We start from the raw sequence: 27,894 nt of genomic DNA, 5'->3' as shown, positions 1-27,894 counted from the left end.
TCTCTGAAAAGTTTAGAACATTTTAATTAACATGGACCTCTGCCAGCCCGGGTTAGAGTTGTATATACCCATGATTCAGTGAGTGATGCCTCTCCCTTTCGTGAAGTCCCTGTTTGTATCTTTTGATTAGAATTTACTTGTCAACCACTGGCCCTGCGGCAGGTAGCTAATCAGTTGTCTGTTGAGCTCTGTTCTTCACCCACCACAGTGGGGCGCGTAGAAAAATCATAAAACATAGTGAGGGACCTGAGAATCCAGCTGGGATGACAAATCTAATACACAGAAAATTTAAGTATAAATACTCCTAATCTGCAACCATAATACACCAGTGTGTTACTGAATACAGACTGAAGACCACTTGTAGTTAATTAGCCCAGTTAGCCTAATACCACTCTGCAGGATATAACAAACTGTCATCCAAAACTGTGTAGGGGAGAAAATCTCCATCTGCCACTCCTGTAACAAGGTTATGAAATCAAACTCTCCTAGCTGGCAAAAGGCTTCCCTTTTTGGATAGATGCCATTCTAGACTTTTATTTAAAGTTCAGTGATCCAGGCCAATTCATGTCACTAATTCCACGGAACATTTGGTCTTTTGTGGTAGCCTTAAAGTTTCCAATCCTTTTGATAACTCATGACTATGTAACATACTATATTTTGCTTCTTGTATTTCAGTAGCATTGCTACTCCATTTGGTTTTTATTTCTATTCTATCCTGAATCTCTTTTTAAAAATAGCTCTGATAATGTTAATTATCCCAGGGTCTTTTTTTTTTTTTTTCCTCCTTAACTTACTAAACCACAGCTTTATTGCTTCTGCCCTTAGTTTTTCTTAAAAGTTCTTGACAATGTGTAAGCTTAAATTTTGCCTTCATTAAAATATATTATCCTCGGTGCAGTTGTACATTTGTGACTTTTTTTTATTCTCCTGAGCTTCAAAGGAATAATTGTGTGCGTGTCTATTTTATGCTTTCTCATAGTTTCCCCAAGTACCTTCTACTTTTCTTTTACTTTTATTTTTTGTCTTCTCTTCCTATAATAAACACCAGCAGCAAAACAGATTAAATAATTAACAAATATGTGATTTTTCTATAGGGACAATACATTTCCCCTGATTACAATCACTAAAATTTTATGGGCATCTAATATGGATTGCTGCTTTCTTTTGTTTTCACCATGGAGATTTTATTATTTGTTTTGTCAACCTTAAAAGTAAACAGCCAATTATTTTACCAGCAAATGTTTGTTTGTTTTTTGTTTTTGTCCCCCCCGCCCCGGAATAGCAGAGGAATTGCAATTCAGGACATGTAAACTATGGCAAATCATAGGCAAGCCTGGAGATCAACAGAGAGGACTGTCCCTTTACTGAGAAAAGAAGAAAGATGGGAGGGCTGCTTTGAATGAAAAGTCTATTGAAGGAATGTGAGAGTTCAGGGAGGTGATGGCTTCTCATTGGCTGAGTTGTTGTACTTTTATTTGCTGAGCTTGTTGCAGAACAGGGAGAAAATTTTCCTTTCTCCTGCTGGAGTAGGCAAAGTATGTCTCTTCCTGTTGGGATCTGTCACTGGCTGAGGGCAGGGTGTGAGAGCTCCTTCTTCTGATCTCCCCGCTCCAATTTAAATGAGGTTTTCTTTATTCAGTTTTACAGCTTATTTTAAGAAAATATGCTTCCCTTATTTTCGCAGGTAAAAAGATGGCCTATCAGAAGGTCAATGCAGATCAAAGAGCACCAGGACATTCACAGTACTTAGACAATGATGACCTTCAAGCCACTGCCCTTGACTTAGAGTGGGACATGGAAAAGGAACTGGAGGAGCCTGGTTTTGACCAGTTCCAACTAGATAGTGCTGAAAATCAGAACCTGGAGAATCCAGAGACTGCAGATCTCAATCTTGATTCCATTCAACCAGCAACTTCACCCAAAGGAAGGTTTCAGAGACTTCAAGAAGAGTCTGACTCTGTTACCCGTTATACAAGATCTGCACCAAAGAACAACCGCTGCAACTTTTGCCGCCTTTTAAAAATACTTTGCACAGCCACCATTTTATTTATTTTTGGGATTTTGATAGGCTATTATGCACATAAAAAGTGCCCTTCAAATGCTACATCTTCATCAACGCTTGACCTTCAGCTATACCAAGAGATTCTCGAGACAATCCAAGCAGAAGATATTAAGAAGTCTTTCAGGTAGGTGGAGAAGAAATGGATGTTGGTGAGATGCATATCCTGGGAAAGATGGCTCACAGGAAGTATTGAGTTGGTGATTTTGCCATGGTTTCAGGTTAGTTCAGCAAGCTGAGCAACAAAACTTGCCAACACACCCTTCACAGAAAGGGTGCACATTTCAGATTTATGATACTGTAATAGGAATTTATGATGCTGTTTTATTAATTGATAATAAGAACCACAACTGTGGAGATTAAAAGATTCCAGGTATTGCATATTCTCCCTCTTGGGAAGCCCAGGTAGGCCAAATTGAGATGCAAAGACAGCTGGATATATGCGTAATAAAAACCAGGGCATTAGCCATATGATTGAAAATTTTAATGACACCAGAATGAAATAAACCACTTTTATGGGCTGAAGTAACTGTCTCTTATGGTTAGGAGCTAAGATAAGCACTGATAGTATTTGGTTTCCTGCATCCTTGGGCTTCTCAGTGAACACCTTTTTATTGAAAAACATTGGGTTCCATATATCAGGCAGTTCTGAAAGTTCATTTGTCTCTCTAGGGTAAGTTTGCACATGACCTCTCTAGCCAGAATGTGTTGATTTTTAAGTTAAATGATAAGAAAATATTCTTTAACTGGCATTAATTCTGAGTTCTTGGGAAAAGTTTCACTATTGCCGTATAACCAGCAGGTAACTTGAAAGTTTTGTTGAGTTGTAAACTGTTTGCTAGTTTACATTTTTAGTGAAATGAAGAACTGGAATAGTGGCTTTCCCATGTATTTTCCATATATGCCGAGAAAGGGTAGTCCTAAGTGAAGCATGGGTAGATGAAAGAGAGGGATACTACTTTCCCAGGATATTCTTCCTGGATTACACTGACTCATTACTGCCAAGGTGTTGTCATGTGTGCATTTTTAGGGATCTTCTAGGGGGCATACCCACTGAAAATGTATCATTGAATCTATGTGCTGAAATGACATATGTATTGATGCTGGTGAGTTATTCTCTTCCTAAAGATCACATCTGAATGACTAATCGCAATTTGTTTCCTACACCTTCTGTGTCTGCTATCCACTGTTGCATAAGCATGTAATATGCAGATAAAAAGAACTTTCCATTATATTTCCCTATGTAAAATTGTTTATATAGAATTGAGGTGAGAGATATGCCATATAATGCATAATGCAGTCAGGATCTAACAGACAACAGAAAACTCTCTGAATATTTAAAGCAGAGGGCATTGAAAGGAGAGAAATTATTCCATCAAAGATAAAATCTGAGAGGGTGGTCAGGACAGTGAGGCAGCCCAAAGAAAAAAGCCATTACTAAGCCTAGGCTGGAGAGACAAGGGGGGCTGGGGTAACTTGGTGGAAGCTGGAGCTTTCTGTATACAGAAGGGCAGGGGGTTGGAGATATAGCCTCAGCTACTGAAGGCAGAGAGAAAGTAAGAAGTGCCACAGCTTCTCCCTTTCTCCTGTTCTGCAGTATCCTACTGGTTGTCCCACTGGCCGACCCCAGCAGGGGTTCTGCTGACTCAGAGCCTGGGAAACTCTTTCTGAAGGGTTCAGCTCCCTGGAGCAGGGGGAGGGGGAGGGGTTTATATGCCTTTTGCTTACTCACTAGCCTACGTATTTATTTTCTTTCTCTGGCTTTCTTTGCTTTATTCCCCCCGCCCCCAGCATTGTAGACAACTTTAAAAACTGATTTATGTCCTTTTTGCAAATAGGCAGCTGGTTCTAAAATTCTAAATGTATAATTAAATACAAATATTCATTATTTTCCTCAGAATTGGAGTTGCATGACAGTGAGGCGTATATTCTCCTCTTAAACTTGAAAATCAAAATATATATTTCAAAGCTAGCTACAAAAATATAACCACTAGCAATTATATTGCCAGGCGGTATTCAGTGGTTGAACACATATTCCCAATTGTACTCCATCAAATGCCACATATTTTTCTTTATTGAGATAAGAGATTTTTCTTTAATCAATATTTTGGTACAAATATGTTTACAGTAACTTTCTCCAAATAACATCTCCTCATCCAAAAACAGCCTTTTCCCTAAGAGTCATGTTAACGACGTGGCTTCTTATGAGTTCCTGCATTTACTAAGTCATCTCAACATTAACTCTGTATATCACAGGCCCCTTCCTATTGCTACTTTTCATCTACTTGTGATCAGTTTTGAGCTCTTATTGGTCCCCTGTTTTTTTGTGCATCAGTTGTTCTCTCTCTTCTCTACTGGTTTTCCACCCCTGCCCGTGCTCTAAGACCATGTCAGTTCTTTCCAAACATCCAAAGACGGTGCAATAGAAAAGATATTAAAAAAAAAAAAAAAAGATTAGATTACAGACTCCATGAGGGAATGGGCCAAATTTGCTCGGCCCTGCAGTGGACTCCTATTGTGAAGCAGACATTGAATAAGTATTGTTCTAAGGGAAAAAATGAATGCCTCAATATGTGAGCAATAGATCTGTATTTAATCGATCAATTATATTATTTATTTTAAAAATAACTTGACTTGCCATTTATGTTTTTCATATTATCATTATATTCAAAACATTATTAATAATATTACCAACTTATATTATAAAATATATTTATGTTATATAATTATAGTTATTCAGTGGATATGCTATTTTCTGATTTAAAAAAATAACAACTAATTTCAAAACCAGATACTGTAAAAATGTTAAAGTACACTGTTGATGTCTCAGTTAAAGCTGAGGCTTGAAGAAAATTGGTAATGTGTTCCTAATTAGGACCACCATGCAGAACTCGGGGGTGGGGAGGGTGGCATAATTCTCTGAGATGATCACTCAGTTTTAACCTATGAAAGGTTGGAGAAGCTAAGAAATAGAGAAGTGGATAAAGAGAATTTTTCTTTTTTTTTCTTTTCTTTTTTCTTTGGGTTTTTTTTTGTTTGTTTGTTTCTTTTGGGGTTTCTTTTGTTTTTTTTTTTTTTTTTTTTTTTTTTTTTTTTTTTTTTTTTTTTCTTCTCAAGGAGCAAGCTTCAAGTCCAGTGAAAAAAAAAGGATTTAATAGAAATACTTAGGAGAACTTGATAGTTGCCGCACCTGGAGTGCCTGATTCTGACCTGAGAAATCTAAGTGTAAAGATATAGACTGGTTAGTTGCTGATAAAAGTATAAAAGAAGAGGTTTTGGGTGGCCTATAGCAAAGTTTGCTTCTATGGACTCTATCCAGGCAGATGGACAGACAGAGAATATGAATATGAATGAATGGGAGAGAAAGTATCACTAGGATTGTGTCCCTGCACCGCCCCCGACCTGCCATTCATATGTTGTGATCCTGATGGTCAACATGATGGTATTAGGAGATGGGGCCTCTGCAGGTGCGTAGGTCATGAGGTGTATCTCTCACAAATAAGACTAGTGATCTTATAAAAGGAGGCCCCACAGAGCTCCCTAGTTCTACCATGTGAGGACACAGTGTGGAGGCATTCTTTATGAACCAGGAAGAGCAACCTCACCAGCCACTGAATCTGCCAGTGGTATGATCTTAGACTTCCCAGCCTCAGAGCTGTCAGAAATGTTTATAAGCCAATCAGTCTGTAGTACTTTGTTACAGAAACCCAAACAGACTGTGGGTTGTGGGGAGGAGAGATGTGGAAGGGAGGTATCTTACTAATAAAGCTTCCTGGATGGCTAAAAAGAACTTCTCAGACAGAGCTAGAAGTATGGAGCTGTGGAAGGACTAAGTATTGGAGCTGGAGGAGAATGCATTACCCACATCAAAGGAAGGTGAGAAGTCCCCAGGTGTGGGATGAATGGATCTCCAAAGAACCCACAAGGCAGACACAAGAGGAAAATTCAGCGGACAACTCCAGCTAGATTCAGAAGTACTATGCCAGTTCATGAGAGTATCTGTCAAGTGAGAACTTTTGTTCCCACTTTACCTATTCTCACTTGCTCTGTTTCAGGCCTGAAGTTAGAGACTCGGAAAGCAAAAAGCTCACTGCTCTTCCTTCTTTGACTTCAGGGCTTCCAATTTAAAGATGGTCACAAGTGGGGAAAAGTTCAAAGTTCTATTAAATGACACTGAACATTTTAATTACTCACTAGAGGAACTCAAGTCACATAACAGTCATCAAGATTAATGGAGTTTTGTTTTTCTATGTTTTTGTTTTGTTTTGTTTTGTTTTAATGTAGGAATAGGAAAAACAAAACAAAACAAAACTAGCCCAAATGAATACATGTAAATGGAAGAGAAGAAAAGTACTTTATTATTCCATTCCCTGACTTAAAAGTTTTCTAACGTAGAGGTTACACATGGGCTATTTTTATGTTTAGTATTATAGAAAAGTACATATTTGAATGATTCATAGAGAATCATTGATAGACATATTGACTGTATATCCTAATTTAAGAGCCTAATTACCCCATAATAAAGCCCACATAATACACTAACTTAAGCCAATTACTTGGTATGTTGACCAAAAAAAAGAAAGCCAATCAGAAGTTTAGTTACACTTGATCCCATTTGTAGACATGGTCAAGATTAGCCTAAGGATATGAAGACCATGTTAGTGCATGTGTAAATGTATGTGTGTGTGTATTAATCTTCTAATATGATTCTCTCAGTCACTTCTGAATATGTGTAGCTTGTTGCTATTTGAAAAAATGCCTTCACTTTTTTACATTATTGGTTTATTTCTTCCATGTATCTTCTCTGTTATCCAACAGGGTATATTCAGATATATAGCAGATATATTCTGATAGGTCAGAATCAAAATAGGCCATTAAAAGTTGGGGTTTTTTTGTATGCTTTTGGTGCCTTGAACAGTAAACACTTAGATAATGCAAGTTTATTGTAAGCATCAAAAGAGAAGGCTGGGCCCATACAATAATCTAGGAATAGGAATTATTCACTTGATCAGGCCTTATTCATAGAGAATCTGGATCCAGTCCATTCCAGGGACCTCAATATCTCTACTCCTCTGATTTTCATTGAAGTGTTGAGACACTGAAGTGACTTAACTCCCTTTCCATCTGTACTACTTTTTGTTTGCCTTATTTTTTTTTTCTTCTCCCAACACCAACTGCTATCTCCCAGTGTATGATTCTACCATTCCTATTCCCCAGAATGAAATATTATTTTGAGGACCAGAGGCATTTGTGACTTTGTGTCAAGTGTTTATCCCTGGTCTAATCAGCTTTGGCCAGTTGGGATGCTGGCCACCTGGTATAAAACACGTTAACCTAGAGCTGTTGAGAGAACTCTTAACTTAGAAGAAGCTTCAGTGTGACAAGTATAATGTTTTATATATATTATATAATGAATTCACTGAGCCTTTATCACATATTTATCATATATATTGTTGAATGAACGATGTGTGTGCGTGTGTTGTGTGTGTTAAAGATCACAAGCACATTGCTGAACACAGTGTGTTAAAAACTTCAAACTTTAGTTACCAAATATAATACTATAATAATAAAATATTTGAAATGGATGCACTATGAGGTTTAGTATACTTTTGAACGCAGGAATGTGTTGACTTTTGACAGCTGTGAAATGGTGAGAAAGAAAACATGTGCTCTATCTTAATTATGGCTAACGGGGCATTTTTTGTGCTTTTTTAAATGGAAAGAATATTGTTATTTTTCTTACAAGTAAAATAGAGAAAATTAGAAATAATAAAGTGAAAACCACCCATACTCCTATCACCCTCTTTCATCATTTTCTTTCTTTTCCAATCAATAACCAAAATTGTATTATAGCACATATATTCCTTTGATATCTGCTTTAGAATGTTTTTTACCTACAATATATTTAGAACCATTTTTCAAGCCAATAAATATAGATTTAAATCATTATATTAAAATACTGCTGATATTCCATTATATAGATGTCATGAATTTATTGAAACTGTTTCTTATAAATGGACATTTCGGTTGTCTCTACAAACATTCTTGTACATAGTCTTTGCTTCTTTAATTATTCTTTTCCGATAGATTCCTGGAAACAAATCACAAATTCAGGGAGTTTAAATTTGTTTAGTTATTTGCTTTGTCTTGCCAAATTCCTTTTCAGAGCTGCCAACCTTCCAGTACTTTATTTGTTTTGATAGCTCAAAAATAATGTTGACAAACTTTTTGTATCTTAACTGACCATTTGCATTTCTTCTTGCATGTATGGAATACTTTTTAAAGAATTTCCTGTGGTTTTGTAGGTTCATTCCATGGCCTTACAAGTTGAGAGACTTAAAATATTATAATAGCAAAATAGTCTGTTATTTTATGTATGGTACCCCATCTCTCTGGATTTTATTTAGTAGATACATTTATTAAAAAATAAAATGAACAATATTAGCTATCTAGCGTTTATCTCTTTTTAAATGCCTGCATTATCTGGACAGGGGCAGTATTTTTCATCACTGTCTGGCTTGGTACAAGCAATTAAGCATGAGTTAAGTTATGCTGTGAAATGATCTTTACAAACATAATGAAGCACCGTATTTTTTTTTGGATGATAACGAACTCTTCAAAATAGGGTAGTAAATGCAAATTTTCTTCAGCCGTATCTTGATGAACAAGACCTCGTCTGAAAACCTAGGTAGCATTCAATATTGTTTCATATACTTTACATTTCAGTAATTACTTGATACAATAAACTGAAATGGATTCTCAAATCTGGTTTTCTCTTCTGAAATATACTTTTATTTTATTATTTTTCTGGTCTCTGTTTTCCATGCCCTTCGTGTTTTTTTGTTCCTCATCAATTTCAGTATCAGAATGAGAGCAGGAAGGTTGGGGGAAATGAATAAGGCGATATAGCAACTGGCAGTTTAATTGGAGAAAAACATGTAAATGTTTAACAAAAGTACACATAATTCAAGTTATGCAAATGATAACAGAATGAATTTAACAGTAATAGAGTGACAGTTCCTAAAGGAAGTAATTAGCTATTCTATCATTGATCTCTCCAGATAACAAATGTACATTGTCTTAAATTTAATTACAAAAAGAATACATAGTATAAGATTTACTTAATTATGCATAGTATTTTATTGCTCTGGACTTTAGATAAAGTAACTGCTTCACTCAGAGTTTCTCACGGTTTTGCTGAGTGACATTAATTCTCTAACTGACTGGATGAGCAGACCGATGAAAGCTGTGCTCTTCACAACAGTTAGGCATTTGACCAGAGAAAGAGCAGCACCTATCGCAAGATGAATCAGGGTTACTGACAGCGGCTGTGGTCTGCAGTGAGTGACCTTATCAATCCTGACCTGTTCAGATGCTAGGCATCCTTTGAGGTCTGGCTCATGTTCTTTTCGATCTCCTACCAGTCAAGTTCTCTCTCTCCTAGTAACTTGCAGAGTTTCGGCTATTGTTTTTTTATTTTTTTCTTTTTTGGCGTGAATCACTTTCTGCTTTGCAGTGGAGAAAGAACTATGTGAGTCTGGCACAGTACTCGAGTCACAGCATGCAAATACTCAGTACATCTTTACTGTGGGAGAGAATGGACCAGAATATCTAGACCTTCTTGATAAAAACTTCACTTGCATGTGGTTTCTTTTTTCTTCTTCTTCTTCTTTCCTTTTCTTTCCTTTATCTCTAGAAAAAGTATATACAGTTCTGGCTATTGATCTATATTATTGGAATTTGAAATTAAAATCATATATGTGACTTTAGATATATAATGTAATGTGTATATGTTATGTATATATAATATATTATGGCGTATATATAATATATTATGGCATATACACACACACAAATGACTTTGGTTTCTGAGCATATTTTATCTACATTGTCATAGTCTGTGCTAATTTTTTAAAAATTTTGATGGTAGAGGATATTCTTTTCCCTTATATAAACATATGCTGGATATCTACTATTTTCCAGGCACTCTGCCAGTCACTCTACATGTTTAAATGATATTCTGTTTAATGTAGAGAACATTCTTTTGCTATCAAGAAGAAGTAAAAGTAAAAATTTCACAAAAAAGGTAATTTCTTTGATCACAGGTTTTGTCTCCACAAAGTAGATCCCCTCACAGGTCTTTTTATGCTCTGCCAGGAAGGGGTTGTCTTAGTCTAGGGCCAGTTCTGCCAGAAGGTTTGCTTTCTTCCCTGCTTTCCTGCTGTTTTGCGCTCTCTGTCCCTCTTCCCTCCCCATCCCTTTCCCACCTTCCCTTCCAGGCACACACATTTTTTTTTTTTTTTAAATCCCCAAAGTTACATACTAAGATTAGGTTACTTAACTTCCTAGTAAATACTTGTCTTTTCTTAATCTTCTTTACTGAATCTATCTGATGTAAAGCATCAGGACTATGTTAAATTGTCAGGATCAAAATGCAGATATTTTAGCTTTTCAAATTTGATTTTTGTTGCATTCTTAGTGGGAAGAATATATTTTAAATAATGAAAGGACTCTTTTGCAGTGACTATATTCTATGGTCAATGAAATAGTTCCATCAAATATATCAAGGTCATCTGTGCTTACTGGCTGCCTGTCCTGAAAATGGCTTAACCTTAAGACTTGTCAGAGCTTTCTTATATCTTTCCTGCATTGACTATAATATGCTTTTTCATCCATTCACTTCTTGATCTTATTCATTCCAAAAAAGGAACAAGATCAGTCAGATGTAGTACAAGGGAAAAACAAACCTTTTTCTTGAGGATAAAGTATGTCAGTTTCCTGTGGATTCACTTGACTTCCCGGCACTCTAGCGATAGAAAAGTTGGTAATGATCACATTTAGTAGAGTGAAGTATAAGTTAAACACAGAAAAGTTGGGAATTGATTACATACGTCTCTCTTTCATGTTCCTTTTTAATGTCAATGAAATCAAGATCCAAATTGCCAACATGGCCCTTTGAGATATGGAATTTGAAAATCTGAATCCATGCTTTAGAAATTAAGCAAAATGCTCAAAAATTGCGGATAAAAGTATCAATCCTATAGTTTCATCAGGGTGGTTACAGGGGAAATTTAAATGAAAATGTATGTGAAAATAGATGATTTATGCATATTTACCAAATCAAATTAAGTACTTTATTACAGTCACTTAAAATTTTTTCAAATAGATGTTTCTAGCTGATAGGAGAGAAAGTAAAGTTGTCTAGTAAATCAAACTAAAAAGGGGTGATGAAAACTTGTTCCTCATTGCGTTGATCCTAGGAAACTATCACAGAATGGATAGATAAATCTATTTTCCAAATTTTAGATGGTTGTAACTACAGTGTAATTGTTAATTTTATGTGTCAACTTGGCTAGACCACAATGCACAGATGTTTGGTCAAACATTATTCTAGATATTTCTGCAGAAGGAATTTTTTTTTTTAAGATTTTATTTATTTATTTGTCAGAGAGAGCGTGCAAGCAGGGGGAGTTGCAGGCAGAGGGAGAAGCAGGCTCACTGAGCAAGGAGGCTGATGTGGGACTAGATCCCATGACCCTCGGATCATGACCTGAGCTGAAGGCAGACACTTAACCGACTGAGCCACCCAGGCATCCCTGCAGAAGGTATTTTTTAAATGAAATTAACAGTTAAATCAGACTTTGAGTAAGACAGATTACCTTCATTATGGTAATTAATGGGTGAGTCTCATCCAATCAGTTGAAGGCCTTAATAGAAAAATACTTAGGTCTCAGAAAGGGGAGGAAATTCTACTATCAAAATGCCTTTGAACTTGAATTGCAGCTCTTCCCTGGGACTCCATCCTCCTGGTCTGCCCCACAAATTTTGGATTTGTCAAGTTTCTACAGTTGTGTAAGCTAGTTCCTTAAAATAATCTCTCTCTCTCTCTCTCTCCCTCCCTCTCTCTCTCTCTGTATGTATGCACATCTTGTTGGTTTTCTTTCTCTGGAGAATAGTAAGTAATAATACAGATTTAGGGAGCTTAAATAAACCAATATAATTTGGCTGTTTTGTTGTTTGTTTGTTCGTTTGTTTTTCCCATAGAATAATTTAGTCAGCCTTTAGGATTAAGCTGAACAATATGGAAAATTGTTACTGATATGAAAAAAAAAATAGTGCCCATCATTATCCTTATTTCATTATTAAATTTCAGATCTTATTTTTAATGTAATACTATTAAACTTATGGAAGGATGAAAGTTGCAATTATATTCTATAACAGGTATTTCAAATATTTTATGAAAGATTTTAATTTTATTCAGTTTGTGGCATCAGAAATGTAATCAACTCCCCAAGCAAAAATGCACTTTCCAAATTTTATCAAGTGTCACTCTTATCTGAGGGGAAAAAAGAGGCATTCAACTTCCTTTCCCTTTCATTATAGCTGGAGCAAATATATTAAATTTTATATGCCTGATTTGGGAAATCAGTTTCTGTCTTCAATAACTGATTGTGTGTTATAGCTGGGTCCTTTACAAATGAAGTGCACTTCTATTGCTTAAAAATTGCTTTCCTGTGCAACATGATGTAGTAATGAATTAAATCCAAATGAGCCTTATACTCACAATGTCATAATATGTAACTCATCCCCTGTGGAACTTTTTTATTATCTAATACAAGACAAGCTAATGTCTTCCCCTCATGGCTCACTTCTCAGAAGGCTATGCAGCTTTCAGTATTAGAAATAAAGAAAGAAAACTATGATTTGAGATCAAATTACCCTTTTATAAACTCTCTAAATCACAGAGGGCACCTTAACATGTCCCAAAATATGCAAATCAAATTCTGATAGAACAAGAAACAAAAGGAGTAGTTCCAATTCTATGGAGTACATTTCTATCTGTGAGAGAAAAATGAAGCTGAACATTTTTCTTCGAACAGAACTGTGTGCAGGTGGTTTTTACCTTCAATAAAAATAAAATAAGTGTGGGCGTTTTCTGTCTATTTCTTCACTTGGTTTCATCATATTAGCTATTCTGTAGGGAACAACTTGTAAGATCAGCTTGTACCAATATTGTAGTTCACGCTGCTACATAGATTCTAAAGCTCTAATTTATTAGCCTGATAATTTTTGTAATTGGACGAAACGTCAGATATTCCCTTATTACAGCTGACTTAGGTGTGTCTCGGTGGCACGCTGGAATTTAACTATTTCAAAATGTATCTTACTGTTTCATAGAGGCAACAAGCAGAGGGAGAAAAATGTTTATTTTAGTCCAGCGGGGCAGCCAAGATAAATTGTATCAGGTTTTCATAGGCTGCTGCTTCTTGTGGTCTACTGTGGGGTGGTTTTTTGTTTTTGTTTTCCTTGGCTGAGACCCTCGCCGACTCTTTCTGCATCTTGCTCTGTGAACCTTCACTGGATCTCAGTCACTTGCTGCTGGCATAACATATGCTCAAGACTGAAGCCTTCCTTTTTTATTTTAAGTAGATAAACTAAATTTCTATAAGATGGCTTTCTCCTGGTTTTAATTTTCAAATTATGTTTCAGTCAAATAATTAAAATCATACACAAGAAGCACATTACCTGTATAGAAAATTATTAGGGAGTTAAGGGCAATATCACAACTGTGCATTGTTACATGGAAAGGAGACATCTCAACTTTCTAATTGAAGGATTTGTATTGTTCTTAGTCAAATTTATATTCCATTTTTAAAATACTGCCTTAGCCTACAATCACAAGACTTAATTCAAGGTGGCTTTTAACACAGTGCATTTATTCATATATGTACTTATTTATTTAATAAATATGTATTCCGGGCCTACTGAGTGCTGGGCTGGAGACAAAGCAATGAGCAAGACATGAAAGATACCTGCATTTGTAGTGTTTATGTTCCTACTGGAATGTCCACATTGAAGCAATGAGAACATACTTGTATATGTAAAGTATAGTGACACAAAGTTACACATTGTGGTAAGTAGAAAGGGAGGGAGGGGGAGAAAGAGAGATTGACTTTAACTTGCAATGGTAAATTCAATTTCAAATGGATACTTACTGGGTTCCAGGAGAGTTGATCAATCCCTCTGTACCTCTAACCCAAGCTGCCTGTGGACCTGCAGGATTGCTCTGGGGACTGCCATAGAGCTTTTCTCCCTAGTAATTTATGTACTTTTTGCTGCTACCTTGGCAAACAACAACCCAAACACACACACACACACACACACACACACACAGTAACAAACAAACAAACCCACTTCTAAAGAGTGAGCTCAGCAGGAAGCAACAGGTGGGAGGGGATGGTGAGCTTTGACCATTCTTGAATTTCTATTTATTTGCAATATTCAACATGGAATTTAATTTGCAAGTAAGAAACCCTATGCTTCATGGCTGCACCTCTTTAAAATTATTGAAGATAGAATAACTTACTTAGAGTTCTGCTTTTCTTCTCAAAATAGCCTCATTTCTAAAGATTGCCTCTTATCTCCTAGGTTTTTGTGGTGGTGTTGTTGTTTTCATAAATTTCACATTACATACAGAACTGGTATGGTATAAGTAGTAAGATAAAAACCTTTCTTATAGCTCAGTGTTATTCTGAAAAAACCGTTCTAAGGGTGATATGTTAATCTTGGATTCTTGTGTTCTTAGCTCTTGTTTAAACAGTGGCAATCTTTTGAAAGAGTTGCAGTTTGCTAATTATATGCAATTATGGTCTGACACCCAGTGGTGCATGTTAACTTTTTAAGACTGCAGGCAATATCAGTGAGGAGAGTTGCTTTACAGACTTGAAAGTTAAACAAAAATATCCACGTTTGTTTTGTTTTTTGTTTTTGTTTTTAACATCTACTTGTAGTGCCGTTTCATTCCATCAATAGATAGGCACCCAGGATTGGAAGGTGCTCTGCAATACCCTTTTTCAGTTACCCTTTTGGCAGGAAATGTGGAGAAGTTGAGACCACAGGATTTGAGGAGACTTAAGGCAGGGGTTCTAAGAAAGCGATACCTGTGTGGCAATCACAATGGTAGAGAATATAGTGATTGTTGTTGATGGTTCTGGAAATAACTTTTTCCCCCCTGTGCTGGGAATAGGGAAAAAGTGAGTGATAGGAAATACTGATAATAAGCATTGCTACAATAATCTGTAAGCAGGGAAAAGGAATTGGGCATTGTGAGTAAATGTCACTTGGAAAATGATTTGCTAATTGGCTGGAGAAAACTGTGAAAATGACACAGATGATTAAAAAATTAGGAAAGTTAGACAACAATTTGGGGTGAGAGAAACAAGATGACAATCAAAATGAATTAAGTTTTTCTTCTGCCTGTTGATTTAAGAAAGGGCTTCTGGATTAGAAACCTGGGTTAGAAAGTAATCAATAAAGGCAATACTACTGTGAGAATCTAGTCTAGAAAATTCTTAGAAGGGAAGAAAAGGTGCTACAGCATAAACTAACGGGAGAAGGAGTCAACCATAGAGCAGTGGAGAAATGTCTACTTAACTGTTCAGATCTGAGAGGTCTTCTTCCCATATATTGTGAGAGCTGTGTACAAGCCCTGGGAAAAGGGAGATGATTTGCCGGGTAATGTTGATCCAGCCTGAGTCCAAGTCTTGGAAGCGAAGTAAGCATGTGAAGAGGAATCCAGAGAAAGCTGCAAAACTTAGCCAAAAACCAAGCACACTGTAGCTCTCACTTGACCTTGCAAGGTTGCAGGGGACTTTCCAGAATCTCTACCTAAACCGCATACTCAATGTTTGATAGAGGTCAAACGGTAGTTTTCTGCAGATTAAACTATTTAATACAACTTGTCATAGGAGTATTTATGTCTAGTGCTTCTGAAATTCCCCCAAGTGCAGGGAAATAGGAATATGCCCCTAGAGCTATTGTTGACAGTAAATACCAACTCAGGTGCTGCACTAGTGATCTAGGTATCACCCTACAATCCCTTGTAGGCGGCTACAAGAGTGTATTTGGGAAAATAAAATAATAAAGACTTGGTTTCCACCTGCTCCCAAATTAGTTTCACCCTGAAGCTGTTCTCACACCTCTGCTGTGGTCCAGAGATAACTTTAGCACAGGTGACTTCCTACAACATCGGATCCTATTTCTTGTGATTCAGTGCTACCGCCTCCTCTGGTCAGGCAGTTGGGGAAACATAAATTAGGGTCATTCCACACATATCATTATTACCTGCAGTGCCAAGACTGCATTTCTCTAACGGGCACATCTTGTTCTTTTGAAGATTTGAAATCAAGGGAATTTATATCACAGCAACTCACGCCACTTTGAAATGACGTGAAATCAGTCTGGTTGGGATCAAATCCCTGCTCCACTCTACCCAGCTGTATGATCGTGAGCAATTTCTTAAACTTATGATGACACAGTTTCCTCATTTATAAAATGTAGGTAATAATAGTCTGATCTTCATATAGATGCATAAAAAGTACTTGGACATAGCATGTAAGAAACAATATTATCTATTATTTATTACGTTACTGTTATTTTTGTTATTAAAAGGTCTTTAACCATCCCCAGTGGCAATTTCTCATTGACCACCCTGCTTCATAAGCTGGTTTCTTAGAATGTGGCCCAGCCCTTGTCTCTTCCATTTCTCCCCTGTCTTCTCTCAACTTTACTCACTTCTTCCCCAAGTGCATGTTGCTATTTATTTTTTTCTGGTTGTCTTCCAAGGTATGCCATTAGTCCTACTTTCCATATTCAAGTATTTTCCTAAACAAAGTTCTCTCTCTGAGGATTTTGATGTCAGCCAAAATAATGCTTGCTTTTTGTACCAAATGCACAATCATATCTATAAGGTAAACTTCTATTGCACCTTACAAATACATTTAAATATCTCAGGTTTCAACTCACACTGAGGAAAAATTCAACCACCTTAGTGCAAATTACATTCCTTTATTTTGACACAATACAGCAGGAAACAGATAAGGAACAGAAGTCCGTTATTTTTTTTTTTTAGGGTTTTATTTATTTATTTGTCAGAGCATAAGCACACAAGCAGGGGGAGCAGCAGGCAGAGGGAAAAATAGGCTCCCTGCTGAGTAAAGAGCCCGATGGGGACTCCATCCCAGGACCCTGGGATTATGACATGAGCCGAAGGCAGACACTTCACTGACTGAGCCGCCCAGGCGCCCCAGAAGTCCCTTCTTCTTAAATCGTACTGTAAAGGCTTGAGACGTAAGTTAGGAGAATTTCATGGAAGTCTTTGGAGCACCGTGGATGGTTTGAAGTTAGTTCTGATACAATGAGAAATCACCAATAGGTTTTGGGTAGGAGAATTATAAGACCAGACGTGCCCTCTGACAAGATGACTCTCTGAAGGATAGATTAGAGACAGGGAGAGACTGAAACATGGAGGGCAGTGCAGAGATGGTGTGAGGTCACAGTGTGACCTTCACAGTAGACACATCCGTCAGGTGTGCCATCAGTGGGGTTTGTGTGGGTGGAGCTTTAGTGGAGACGCGTACACACAAAGACAAATACTGAAACGAGGGGCATAATAAACAAAACTGGTTTTGTATCTACTACCCAGTTTTGATTAAAATTCTTAGGCTTTGAAACTGCAACATGGGTATCAGTTCTTCTTGCTAAGAATCTGTTAAGATCTGTGGAAAGTCTGAGATTTTACTGAGCTACCAAGCTAACAGGTTAGTCTGTCCTAATTTCACAGACACTTGCAGAAAGCCCCAAATCAAAGATGGAAGATAATTTATTACAGCACAGCAAGCAGGATAAGCATCGTGTTTGCATGAATTCTTTGAGCCCCACTTCCCACAGAGTGATGAAAGGAGGGCGAGTTGACACCTGAACATGTAGTCGTCATATTACAGAAGAGGAACTTGGAACTCAGGGATCCTCAATCTTTTTTTTTTTTTTTAATAAGATTTATTTATTTATTTGAGAGGGAGAGAAGCAGAGGGAGAGGGGGAGAGAGTCTTAAGCAGACTCCATGTGAAGCCCAACGTGGGGCTGGATCTCACAACCCTGAGATCATGACCTGAGTGAAAACCAGGAGGGACACTTAACTGGCTGTGCCATCCAGGTGCCCCAGGATCATAAATCTTTTATACTGGACAATAACCATACCTGCATACCTGCATGTTCTCAAGGGAGACAACATGTTCATTTTTTTTTCCAAGTCTGTAAGCAAGCCTGATGTTTTCTATGGAGGAGACACTATCTGTATCTTCCAAGGCTGTGTGCTATATGCATACCCTTGGAAAGATTGTTTTGAGCAAAGGCAGTCTCGCGGGATGTGCAGAAATGTGAGAGAGCATCTCATGTAGAGTCAGGTTTCATCTTTGGCTCAGATTTGTCAGGGCTTAGTAGATTACTTAAATATATTAATACGTGCTTCCTGCGGTAGGTAGATAGTAGGAATGGAGTTCTCAGAGGAATGCAGTATAATGTCTGCTTTCAAAGAGCTTAAAGTCTTCTTGAAGGATAAAGAGAATAATATGTCCCATTTGCAGAAATCGACTATCATCACTGTGGTAATACAGACAGGCAAAAGTACCATCAGGAGAAAGAGAATTCTCACTAAAGGAAATTGAATCACATAGGTGTGACAGTAGTGCTTTTCAACACTTGAATTTAGCTTTACAGCAAAAATAAACTCTGATAAATCAAAACAAACCTGAGGAAAAACCTGGAAGGCGTAGGAATACTAATTAAGTGGAAATAGGATTTTGACATAGAGTATTCTCTTTAGTCTATGGGCTACATATTATTAGGCCAAAGTGAAACCAATGTATTTTTCATTGTTCTCAATACTTACTTAGTTTCTAAATGTATACTAACCATATAATGTCACACCTTTACTTAGAGTAATTTTGGGCCTTGAAAAACTAGTCACGCTCTATGATATTCTGATGAGGTATTACTAATCACTGGGTGGTAATTAAAAACAAGAAACAGAGTGTTAGAACTAAATAGACATTCTGGTATGCACTCTAAATCCTAAACCCCTTAGCCATGGTTGGAATGTCACAGTAATGCAATGGAATTTAGAAATCCTTAGAATGAAAAATTATGTCTAAAATTGAAAAGATTGGGGTGTTGTTCATTATGTAGTCCTTGTTTTATGGGGCAGGAGACAATTATGATATATAAGCAATGAAAAAATCTCTAAGGTAACATGTCTTGGCTACAGTAATTCATTGCTGCCCACTCAAATCAGGAAACTTTTCACAGTTGTGCTTTCTTTTTAACCATTCATAGGTTTAACTGATCTGTGTCCTTTCCCAAATTTTTATGGTAAACAAAATGGATTTTTGAACCTCAAGCCACATCTATAAATGTGATTTTAAATGAAAAGTAAAGATGTTAAAATATCACTGACTAAATGTAAAATCTATTTCTGTCAAATTACTTAGACTGTCATTATATCTGTTACATATTAGAATTACATTTTCAGAAAGAAATACCTATCCATTAGTTTTTAAAACTGACACTGACTCCTAGATACAGAGTTTAAGATCTTTTTTTTTTTTTTTTAAGATTTTACTTATTTATTTATTTGACGGAGAGAGAGACAACTAGCAAGAGAGGGAACACAAGCAGGGGGGTGGGAGAGGAAGAAGCAGGCTTCCCAGTGGAGCAGGGAGCCTGATGTGGGTGTGGGGCTCAATCCCAGGACCCTGGGATCACACCCTGAGCCGAAGGCAGACGCTTAACAACTGAGCCACCCAGGCGCCCCCAGAGTTTAAGCTCTTCATAGGAGCACTGGTTTCTCAGAGCCCTAGCAAACCAATAGATAAAAATTGTGGGGTTTTTGTTTTGTTTTGTTTTTGTTTTTGTTTTTAGTGTTTGCAATCCATTTGTTGTGCTTATGTGTTTTTTTAAATCAAGCTCCATCATAAATGTCATGAAGGTTAAGTATAATTTCTTAACATATTGGCACCAAAATCTCTTTAAGGCACGTGGTGATTAGTATATAAACTTGGCTTTAGTTTTATTCATTTAAATAAAAGATACTAATAAGAAATTTTCACAAGTTATACATAAAACTCTGAGCATTTGCAAATAACAGGTAACATGCTTGTCCTAATAATGCTTTTATACACAATTTACAAGTATAATGTTAACATTAAAGAGATTACTTTTAGGCAGCAAATGTAATTTTCTACTGTATTTTGATGGATTAAAAATGATCCACTTAGAAATGATTTGCTAGACATATGGATTGTGAGAATCTCCAGGTCTCTAAGTGAGGGAAAGATAGTAGAATGATATTACTGATTTGATACTTGCTTATTTTGTTTCTCCCACATCAGATTTAAGAATTTCAACGTTCTAAATAGCTCAAGATGTCCTCCCAAATTTCAATAGTGGCTATAGAGAGATCACAGAACTAAAATGAATTGTTTGCTTTGTGTATCAGTCATGAGTTTAGCAGAAGAGGATTAAGAGGTACAAACTTCCAATTATAAAATAAATCGCAGGGATGAAAAGTACGCATAGGGAATATAGCCAATAATATTGTGTTAGCGTTGTATGGTGACAGATGGTAACTACACATTTTCTAATGTGTATAATTGTTGAACAACTATGTTGTACACCTGAAACTAATATAACATTGTATGTCAAGTATACTTTAATTAAAATTTAAAAAATAAAAGTAAAATTTTTATTTTAAAGAAAAAATGAGTATGCTAGTGGGCCTTGGATCATAAAGAAAAAAATAAAGCATAAAAGTAATAAAACTAGCCTTGGAACAAGAAATTATCACTTTGTAATCACCAAATGGTGTGCTTTAATGACAACGGTGGGCAGGAGGTGACAAACCATCAAGTTGTAATAGACCAGTCACCACAGGGCATAGTGGTGCCACACACATGAGAACCATGACTTACTCAGTTGTCTCTTTTATTCAATACTCTATAATGTCTAAATCAAAGTTTCTAATGCATTTTTAAAAATGCAAGTTATAAAAATCTGCAGTAAGGTTCTGGATCAGTGAGCCCTGTCAGGATAGATTATAGTTCTGCACAATCTCGGCTGTAACAATATCATGATAAATGGGGAATGACACCAGCAGCCCATTTATCTCCTAAGATTACTGCTTTGATGATATTGATTCTTCCTGTGGATCTTAGACTCAAGATTATAGCTCAGGTATGGAGATATAATCAGTTTTGTGAAGTATGTTCTTAAAATGTTCCGATTTTTACCTTCTTGGCTAAGATGTGCTGGTCAATAGCTATCAAGGAATTAAATTATTGCTTACAACACTTAGGGGTTTTCATAATTAAAAATATATTTTGTATCAATTGAATAATAAACCCAAATTCCTGAATTGTATCTCACACATTAATTCAGTGGACATTATTAAGTATATGTTTATAGTTCAGGGGATATTAGGGCACTGAGAATTTTAGAATACATAAATTGGGCTTCCTGGATTCAAAAAACTCAGACTATTAGAAGGTAGGAGGTGGGAATGTTTGATGAAATGATATAATTTGAATAAAGTGTGTTATAAATAAGATTTATGGGAATGTCTGGGTAAGAACTGATAACATGATTTTAAAGGACAAGGATAGCTTCATTGAGTGGTGGTAAAAATCAGAATGAGTTTTAAAAGAGTTTTCCAAGCAGAGAAAGGGACGAAGAGAATTCCAGGATAAGACAGAAAGGTAGAGTTATATGGAATATTTGGAAATGGCCTTGATTCTATGTGGCTAGAATGTAGGATATGTGGAGGTAAGCTGATTTGAGAAAGAGAGGGAGTGGAGAGGAAAAAGAGAGAGGAGAGGAAGAAGAAAGAGCTAGATACAGGTAGTAGATTACAAAGGGCTTTATATGCCATTTAACAGTGTTTTTGGTTTGCCTTGTTTTATTTTTAATCTGGCAAGTTGAGGAGTCAATGAGATACATATTTTAAAACAAGAACAAGAAGCAATGTTTAGGATGGATTATATGAGGAAAAAGTTAAACCAGGGTGAGGAAGTAAGGAGGGTGTTGCAGTAATTCAAATTATTGCTTACATTGCTGTCGAAGGTTGAATCAAAGCTAAATCTATGGAAATTGAAGCAAAAGAATGAACTTAGATGGTATTTTAGAGGTAACTTCATGAGGATTTGTTTTTAGCAGTTGACAAAGAAGTAAGATGCTGAGTTCTTCTGGATTATAATTTCCTGACTCTGAGGAATAGATAATTTTAGGCCAGATTATATATTTTTTTCCTGTTTTTTCCATGCCATCATTTAACAACAATTTCCTGGGTGTCTATTTTTAAACAAAGCCTAATGCTATGGACTATAATGTAATTACAACCCCTGTTTAATGTGCAATTTTTTTCCTGGCATTATAAACATAAAAATCTATCAAAGCAAATCCTCTAAAAGGTATGGATTTCTCAACAGTGTTTGTAGAAGCATCTGGTCTTCTGCATTGAAGCTGTTGATTCATTTGGGACCTGTTATTAAAACAGAGAGCTTAATCTCATGTAAAAAAAAAAAAAAAAGGACTGTGTGTTGTTCCACTAAGCCAGTGTTCATGCAGTTCTAACTGAAATGACAAGAGTGAAGGCCATTAAAAAATAATGCTTGAAATCGATCAGAGATAATGAAATTGCATTGACCCAAGTATTAATCAATTTTAATAATTGTGTGTCACAATGGTCTTCCAATAAAAAGGCTGTTATTTTCAATTCAGTTCACTTAAGCTATGTCTACATGATTGTAACACAACTAGTTGAAAAGTGCAGCCATTTTCAACACCTGTGCTATAATCTGTTTGTTGGCCTTTTTGTTTTCTTTGCAAATTCCAAACAAAACCTGAGTTAGCTAATTGGTTTATGATAAAACTGTTCAAATCAACTCTTGTTGTCATAAAACTATAACCTTAAAAAGTTAGTTTTCAAATAGAGCAAGACTAATTTGGGCTAATAAAAAATTAATCGTCCAACAAATGGTGTCTCGAATCATAAGTTTTTCATAAAGCTATAAATTAATTTACTAAAAGGATTATTGATGGAGTCATGGACAGCCCTTCTTGTTTCTCTGATAATTTCTCTTTTGCCTCAACTTTTTATGTGATATCCAACATTCTTGTAAGTGATTATTAAGATTTAATTCCTTCCAGTTTAGGTTAATATCTTCTCTGATCCCGACCGAAGACAAGTTTGGGTTGGATCTGTTCACATGACACAAGGGGAAACATTCGCAAAGTCTGATCTTGAAGATGTGGCTAAATCTTCATAGGAATATCAAATGTGTTAGTGAGGGGCTAGGTCATCGATATGGCTAAATATTTGGCACCTAACTTGTCTTAGGTTCTTTAACCCTGGACTTGACCAAAGAATGAACACATATGCAATTTTCTGATTACAAATTCAAACTTCCTTGCTGCTGTCCCTAGTTACCTCTTGGCCTACAATGTGGATATAAGAAGGTTCATAACCAGAGTGTGGGGCAAGCTGATGGATAGGAACTTATCTTGGCTACCTCTTCTGGGTAGGGAAGAGACAACACTTTCATTAGTGGACTCCAGTTGTTGCAGCTGTAACTATAGACTGTCCCTCCTGATTCAGAAAACCGAGGCACACCCTCTTTTATGCTAAATGGAAATGGTGGTTGTTTTATGGGCAGGATCCAGATGGTTCTAACACCCAGTTAAAATTCAAACTGACATTTCCATCAACATCACAATATGTTTATAGTTCTGAGCTGACATGCTTTTACTATTTTAGTTAGTAGCCTGGATACCTTTCCTATGCAGGACCTCATACTACAGTTCCTTGAGCCAGGACAAGCTTGGACTCAAGGTGAGCTTTTTGGAGCTTTCCCTCTGGCAACAGATTGGTTTGACTCTTCAACTTAACTGGAATGTACTCTTTTCCTTACTCCACTTCAGAATAGAGGCCAGTGTTTGGGAAGGACTCTTAAAAATAGACAAACTAGCCCCTGCTAATTTTCACTGGTTTCATTCTCTTTTCTGTAATCCTGCATTTCTTTCTTTCTTTCCTTTTTTATCCCCCTAATTTAACATCACAGTGGTGACACGTTGAAATAGTGAAAGAAAATAAGAATAAAAAATGATTATACTGTCCTGAATCGGTAGTTGATTAAATTCAGCTTTGTATTGTTAGGAGAGTGAGTAAAGAGGTGGAACACACCTTGTGAATACACTTTTACAAGCAATTTTTTTTGTCATATATAAGCTCCTGACTATGCTGATACAAACTTGCATTCACAATTGCCTCATGACAGAAATGTATGCCCACTCTGCACCCTAGTTGATTGCCACTTGGCCACTGCAATCAACAGTGATAAAGGTGATAAGGATATGTGATGTGTTGATTGATGCGGTGGAAAAAATTGATTGCATGGATACCAGTGAGATTCCTAGATTTTGCTTGACTGTGAACCAAGCATTGATTTCCACCCCCCCACCCCCCAAGGTCTTATTTTTCTTTTAAATGCTACTGAAAGGTGTGGTGAGACATCATAATATTAAGTATAGCCTTCTAAATGCTTATGAATAGCTGCGACGAGCAATCAAATATTAAATACCAGCAAAAGTTGGCTAGAGGTTTTCAAGAAGAAAACTGGTTGGCATATCATTAGACAAAAAAAGAGCCTTGAGCACCGCTGCCTGAGAACTGTTAGAAATTGTAATCTATTAATAACTTAAAATTTAAATTTGGAGTCTCCTATTTAACTTGGCTTGCTTCCCCCTGGGGTCTTGGTTTGGCACAGAACAGCTTTCTCCTTATTATCAGTTCCTATTCCCCCATCTCCACATACAACACACCTACTTTTGCACCCAGTAAGAAATTTATATGGACATCTTTAAAAATTACTTTTTAAATGTTTGATATAGGAAGGACAAAAATCATTTGGAAAAGCCCTTAAACTAAGAGAAGAATCTAGAATATGGAGATATTTGTTGATCGTAAGTTGCTCAGATTTTGAACTGTGCCAATGACTAATGCAGTTCAGGGCATGTGTTAAAGCTTATGGATGGTGGTGCTAATAGATATTAGGGCAATGGTCCCAAGTCATGATTTCTGTCATGAAGGCTTTTTAGGTTCCCGGTGCTTGGCACAGTGCCTATCCACACCAGTGCTTAGGTGATGATCTATCCAAATAATGAGAGTTCTTGACAATGTTCTTGATAACATCATGTTCCTTGTTGCTTACAGAAAAATGTCCAAATTCCTGATCATGACTTCAGAGCATGACCTGGCTCCTTTTTCTATTTCTGACTTTCTCCTTCTGTGGTTTTCAGCTGGGCTACCTGCAGTTGTCCAGACGCACCCTACGGTTTGCCGTCCCTGTGTCCTTGGCGCAAGCTGCTGCCTCTGCCTCAAATGAATGCCCTTGTCTGTATGTCTGATGAATACTTACTCATCTTTCAGGAGTAGTCAGCTCAAGCATTTCTTTCTCTGTGAATCCTTTCCAACCCTTACCAAGCTTCTAGCAAACAGCCAAGAACATAGTGAATTTTGTGTTCCGACAGTAAACATTCTCAACTATTGGTTTTGATTTCTTCTACCAGATTGGATGTTTCTTAAGAGTATGGGCCATGTATTATTATCCATTTTTTTGGTTTGTTTTTTGTCTAACTGTGTAATATTTTTTCTAATGAAAGGGTATTTTTCCTCTTAAAGTAAAAACATGGAGAGTAACCATCGAAGTAACTCTCTAAATCAGTTTGCAGGTTGCCTGTATTTTCTCCCCATCTCTTCATCTTCAGTGTGTTTGTGTCTGTATGTTAAGTGGACTGTCCAACTCAGTTCCCCTCCTTTTAAATATTTGACTTCGTTCTCTGTACAGGGGTCTCTGCCATGTTCAATAAAAGTCCAGAAACAGGACATAAATAAATCCTGCAATCTATATATTTTGTTTTTAGCTTTAAGTAGCATAAAATTCACTAAACAGTGACTTAAGCAAGCAAAACAAAATGTTTGGAGCCTGGTGATTGCTGTTTGTTGGTTCACCTGCTCAGGGATGACGTCATGGGCCCAAGCACATTGTAACTTTGTGTTTGCCAACCTCAACATGTTGGTTTCTTCATCCTCATGCTTCTGCCTCCCAGTGACAGGACAGCTGCTACATCTAGGCATCTATGCAGAGTTAAGGGGGTAAAAGCAACACGAACCACCTCGATCACTGTTACCATTCTCAATCTGTAAATGTTACCATACATGGTAGATTATGTGTCATGTGACACACCCAAACAAAGAAATATGAAAATTCTGAGAATGAAGAGATTATAATTGGTTGTAACTATGTTCAGAAGAAATGTTATGAAATGGTGTTGTGTGATACAGAACTTCAAGGTGAATAAAATTTCAACAGCCAAACTATTGAAGAGGGAGAAGAAGTAAAGCTGTGTATTTAGAAATCAGTTTAGAGACCAGTCTTGCAGATTTGTGTGTGTCAATATTAGTGTGTCAGTGAGATCATGGAGGTAGTAGATTGTACAGGGAAACACTATCCAGTAGAAGTCACCATGGTGTTGGGGATGTTCTATGTCTGTGTATGTCTGTGTCGTTCAGTGTGGGAGTCACTAGGCACACGTGCCTTTTGAACACTTAAAATATGGTATCGTGACTGAAGAACTGAATTTTTAGTTTTATGCAATTTCAGTTTCAGTTTAAATAGCCACATGCAGTTGGTAGTTACCATTCTGGATAGTACAAGTTAGACCATTGTGGGCCATTGTGAGTTGAATTTGATTTTTAATCTTTTAATCTAAGAATGTTGGGAGAAGCCATTGGAGGATATTGAACAAAGGTGATGTGATCCAAACTATATCATGACAGGATTGTTCTACTACTTTGCTGAAAAGAGCAGGAAGTAGGGGAGGGGAGGAAGGCTGTTGCACTAATCCATGTGGTAGATTGTAGAAGGGCATAAATGGAAGTGGTTTCAAGAGACTGGATTCTGCATATATTTTAAAAGTCATATATGCAATGGGATATTACACAGCCATAAAAAGGATGAGATTTTGCCATTTGCAACAACATGGATGGACCTAGAAGGTATTATGCTATGTGAAGTAAGTCAGACTGAGAAAGACAAATACCATGATTTCACTCATACATGGAATCTAAAAAACAAACACAAATAAATAAATAAGCAAAAAGCTGAATCAAACCTACAAATACAGAGGACAAACTGATGGAGAGGGGTGAGAAAAATGCGTGAAGGGGAGTGGGAGAAACAGGCTTCCAGTTATGGAATGGATAATTCACTATAATAAAAGTCACAGCGTAGGAAATAGAGTCAGTTTTGTTGTAATAGCATTGCATGGTGACAGATGGTGGTTACATTTGTGGTGAGCATAGCATAATGTATAGAGAAGTTGAATTCTATGCTGTACACCTGAAACTAATGTAACATTGTGTGTCAACTATATTCAAGTAAAAAAAAAAATCAGAATTCTTTGATGGATTAGATGTGGGATATAAGGGAAAAGAAGTAATAGAGAATAATTCTATGTTTTTTGGCCTAAGTAGCTAGAAGCATGGAAATTTTATTAATTGAGATGAGGAAGACCAAAGGAAGTACTGATTTGGTAGACAAGAAGAAGATTGAATCTGGAAACTGGCAAGTTTGGGATGCCTACTAGACATCCAAGAACATATGTTGAATGTATAATTCAGAATGTCTTCATGTTAGTGGTATTTAAAGTTGAGAGACTCTTTGAGAGCACTAAAGGAGTGAGGGTAGATTGAGGAGAGATGATACGTGAGGACAGAGTCTTGAAGCAGTCCACCAGTGTTTGGTGAGGCAACATCAGCTAAAGGAGACTTGGAAGAACAACTAGTGAGGTTGGAGGAAACCCAGGAGAGTGAGAGTTTTAGAAGTCAAGGAGGGTAAAATATTTAGCTGTGCCAAAATGTCCTTGTTATACATTAAAAAAAAAAA

At 36.7% G+C, this 27,894-nt stretch overlaps 1 protein-coding gene across 3 annotated transcripts in view; it reads left to right on the top strand.

Moving 5' to 3' along the window:
- Positions 1-27,894, top strand: part of NAALADL2 (N-acetylated alpha-linked acidic dipeptidase like 2) — a 1,303,052-nt gene that overhangs the window by 646,202 nt on the left and 628,956 nt on the right. For all 3 annotated transcript variants that reach the window (XM_034662698.1, XM_034662699.1, XM_034662703.1), the window contains one exon: positions 1,685-2,186. In XM_034662698.1, the coding sequence (XP_034518589.1) occupies positions 1,685-2,186 (502 nt within the window). The remainder of the gene's footprint in view (positions 1-1,684; positions 2,187-27,894) is intronic.

The sequence above is a fragment of the Ailuropoda melanoleuca genome, chromosome 1 (genome assembly GCF_002007445.2).
Source record: "Ailuropoda melanoleuca isolate Jingjing chromosome 1, ASM200744v2, whole genome shotgun sequence".
Classification (NCBI taxonomy): Eukaryota; Metazoa; Chordata; class Mammalia; order Carnivora; family Ursidae; genus Ailuropoda; species Ailuropoda melanoleuca.
The sequence above is the reverse complement of the archived record's forward strand: the minus strand, read 5'-3'. Positions and strand labels throughout refer to the sequence as shown.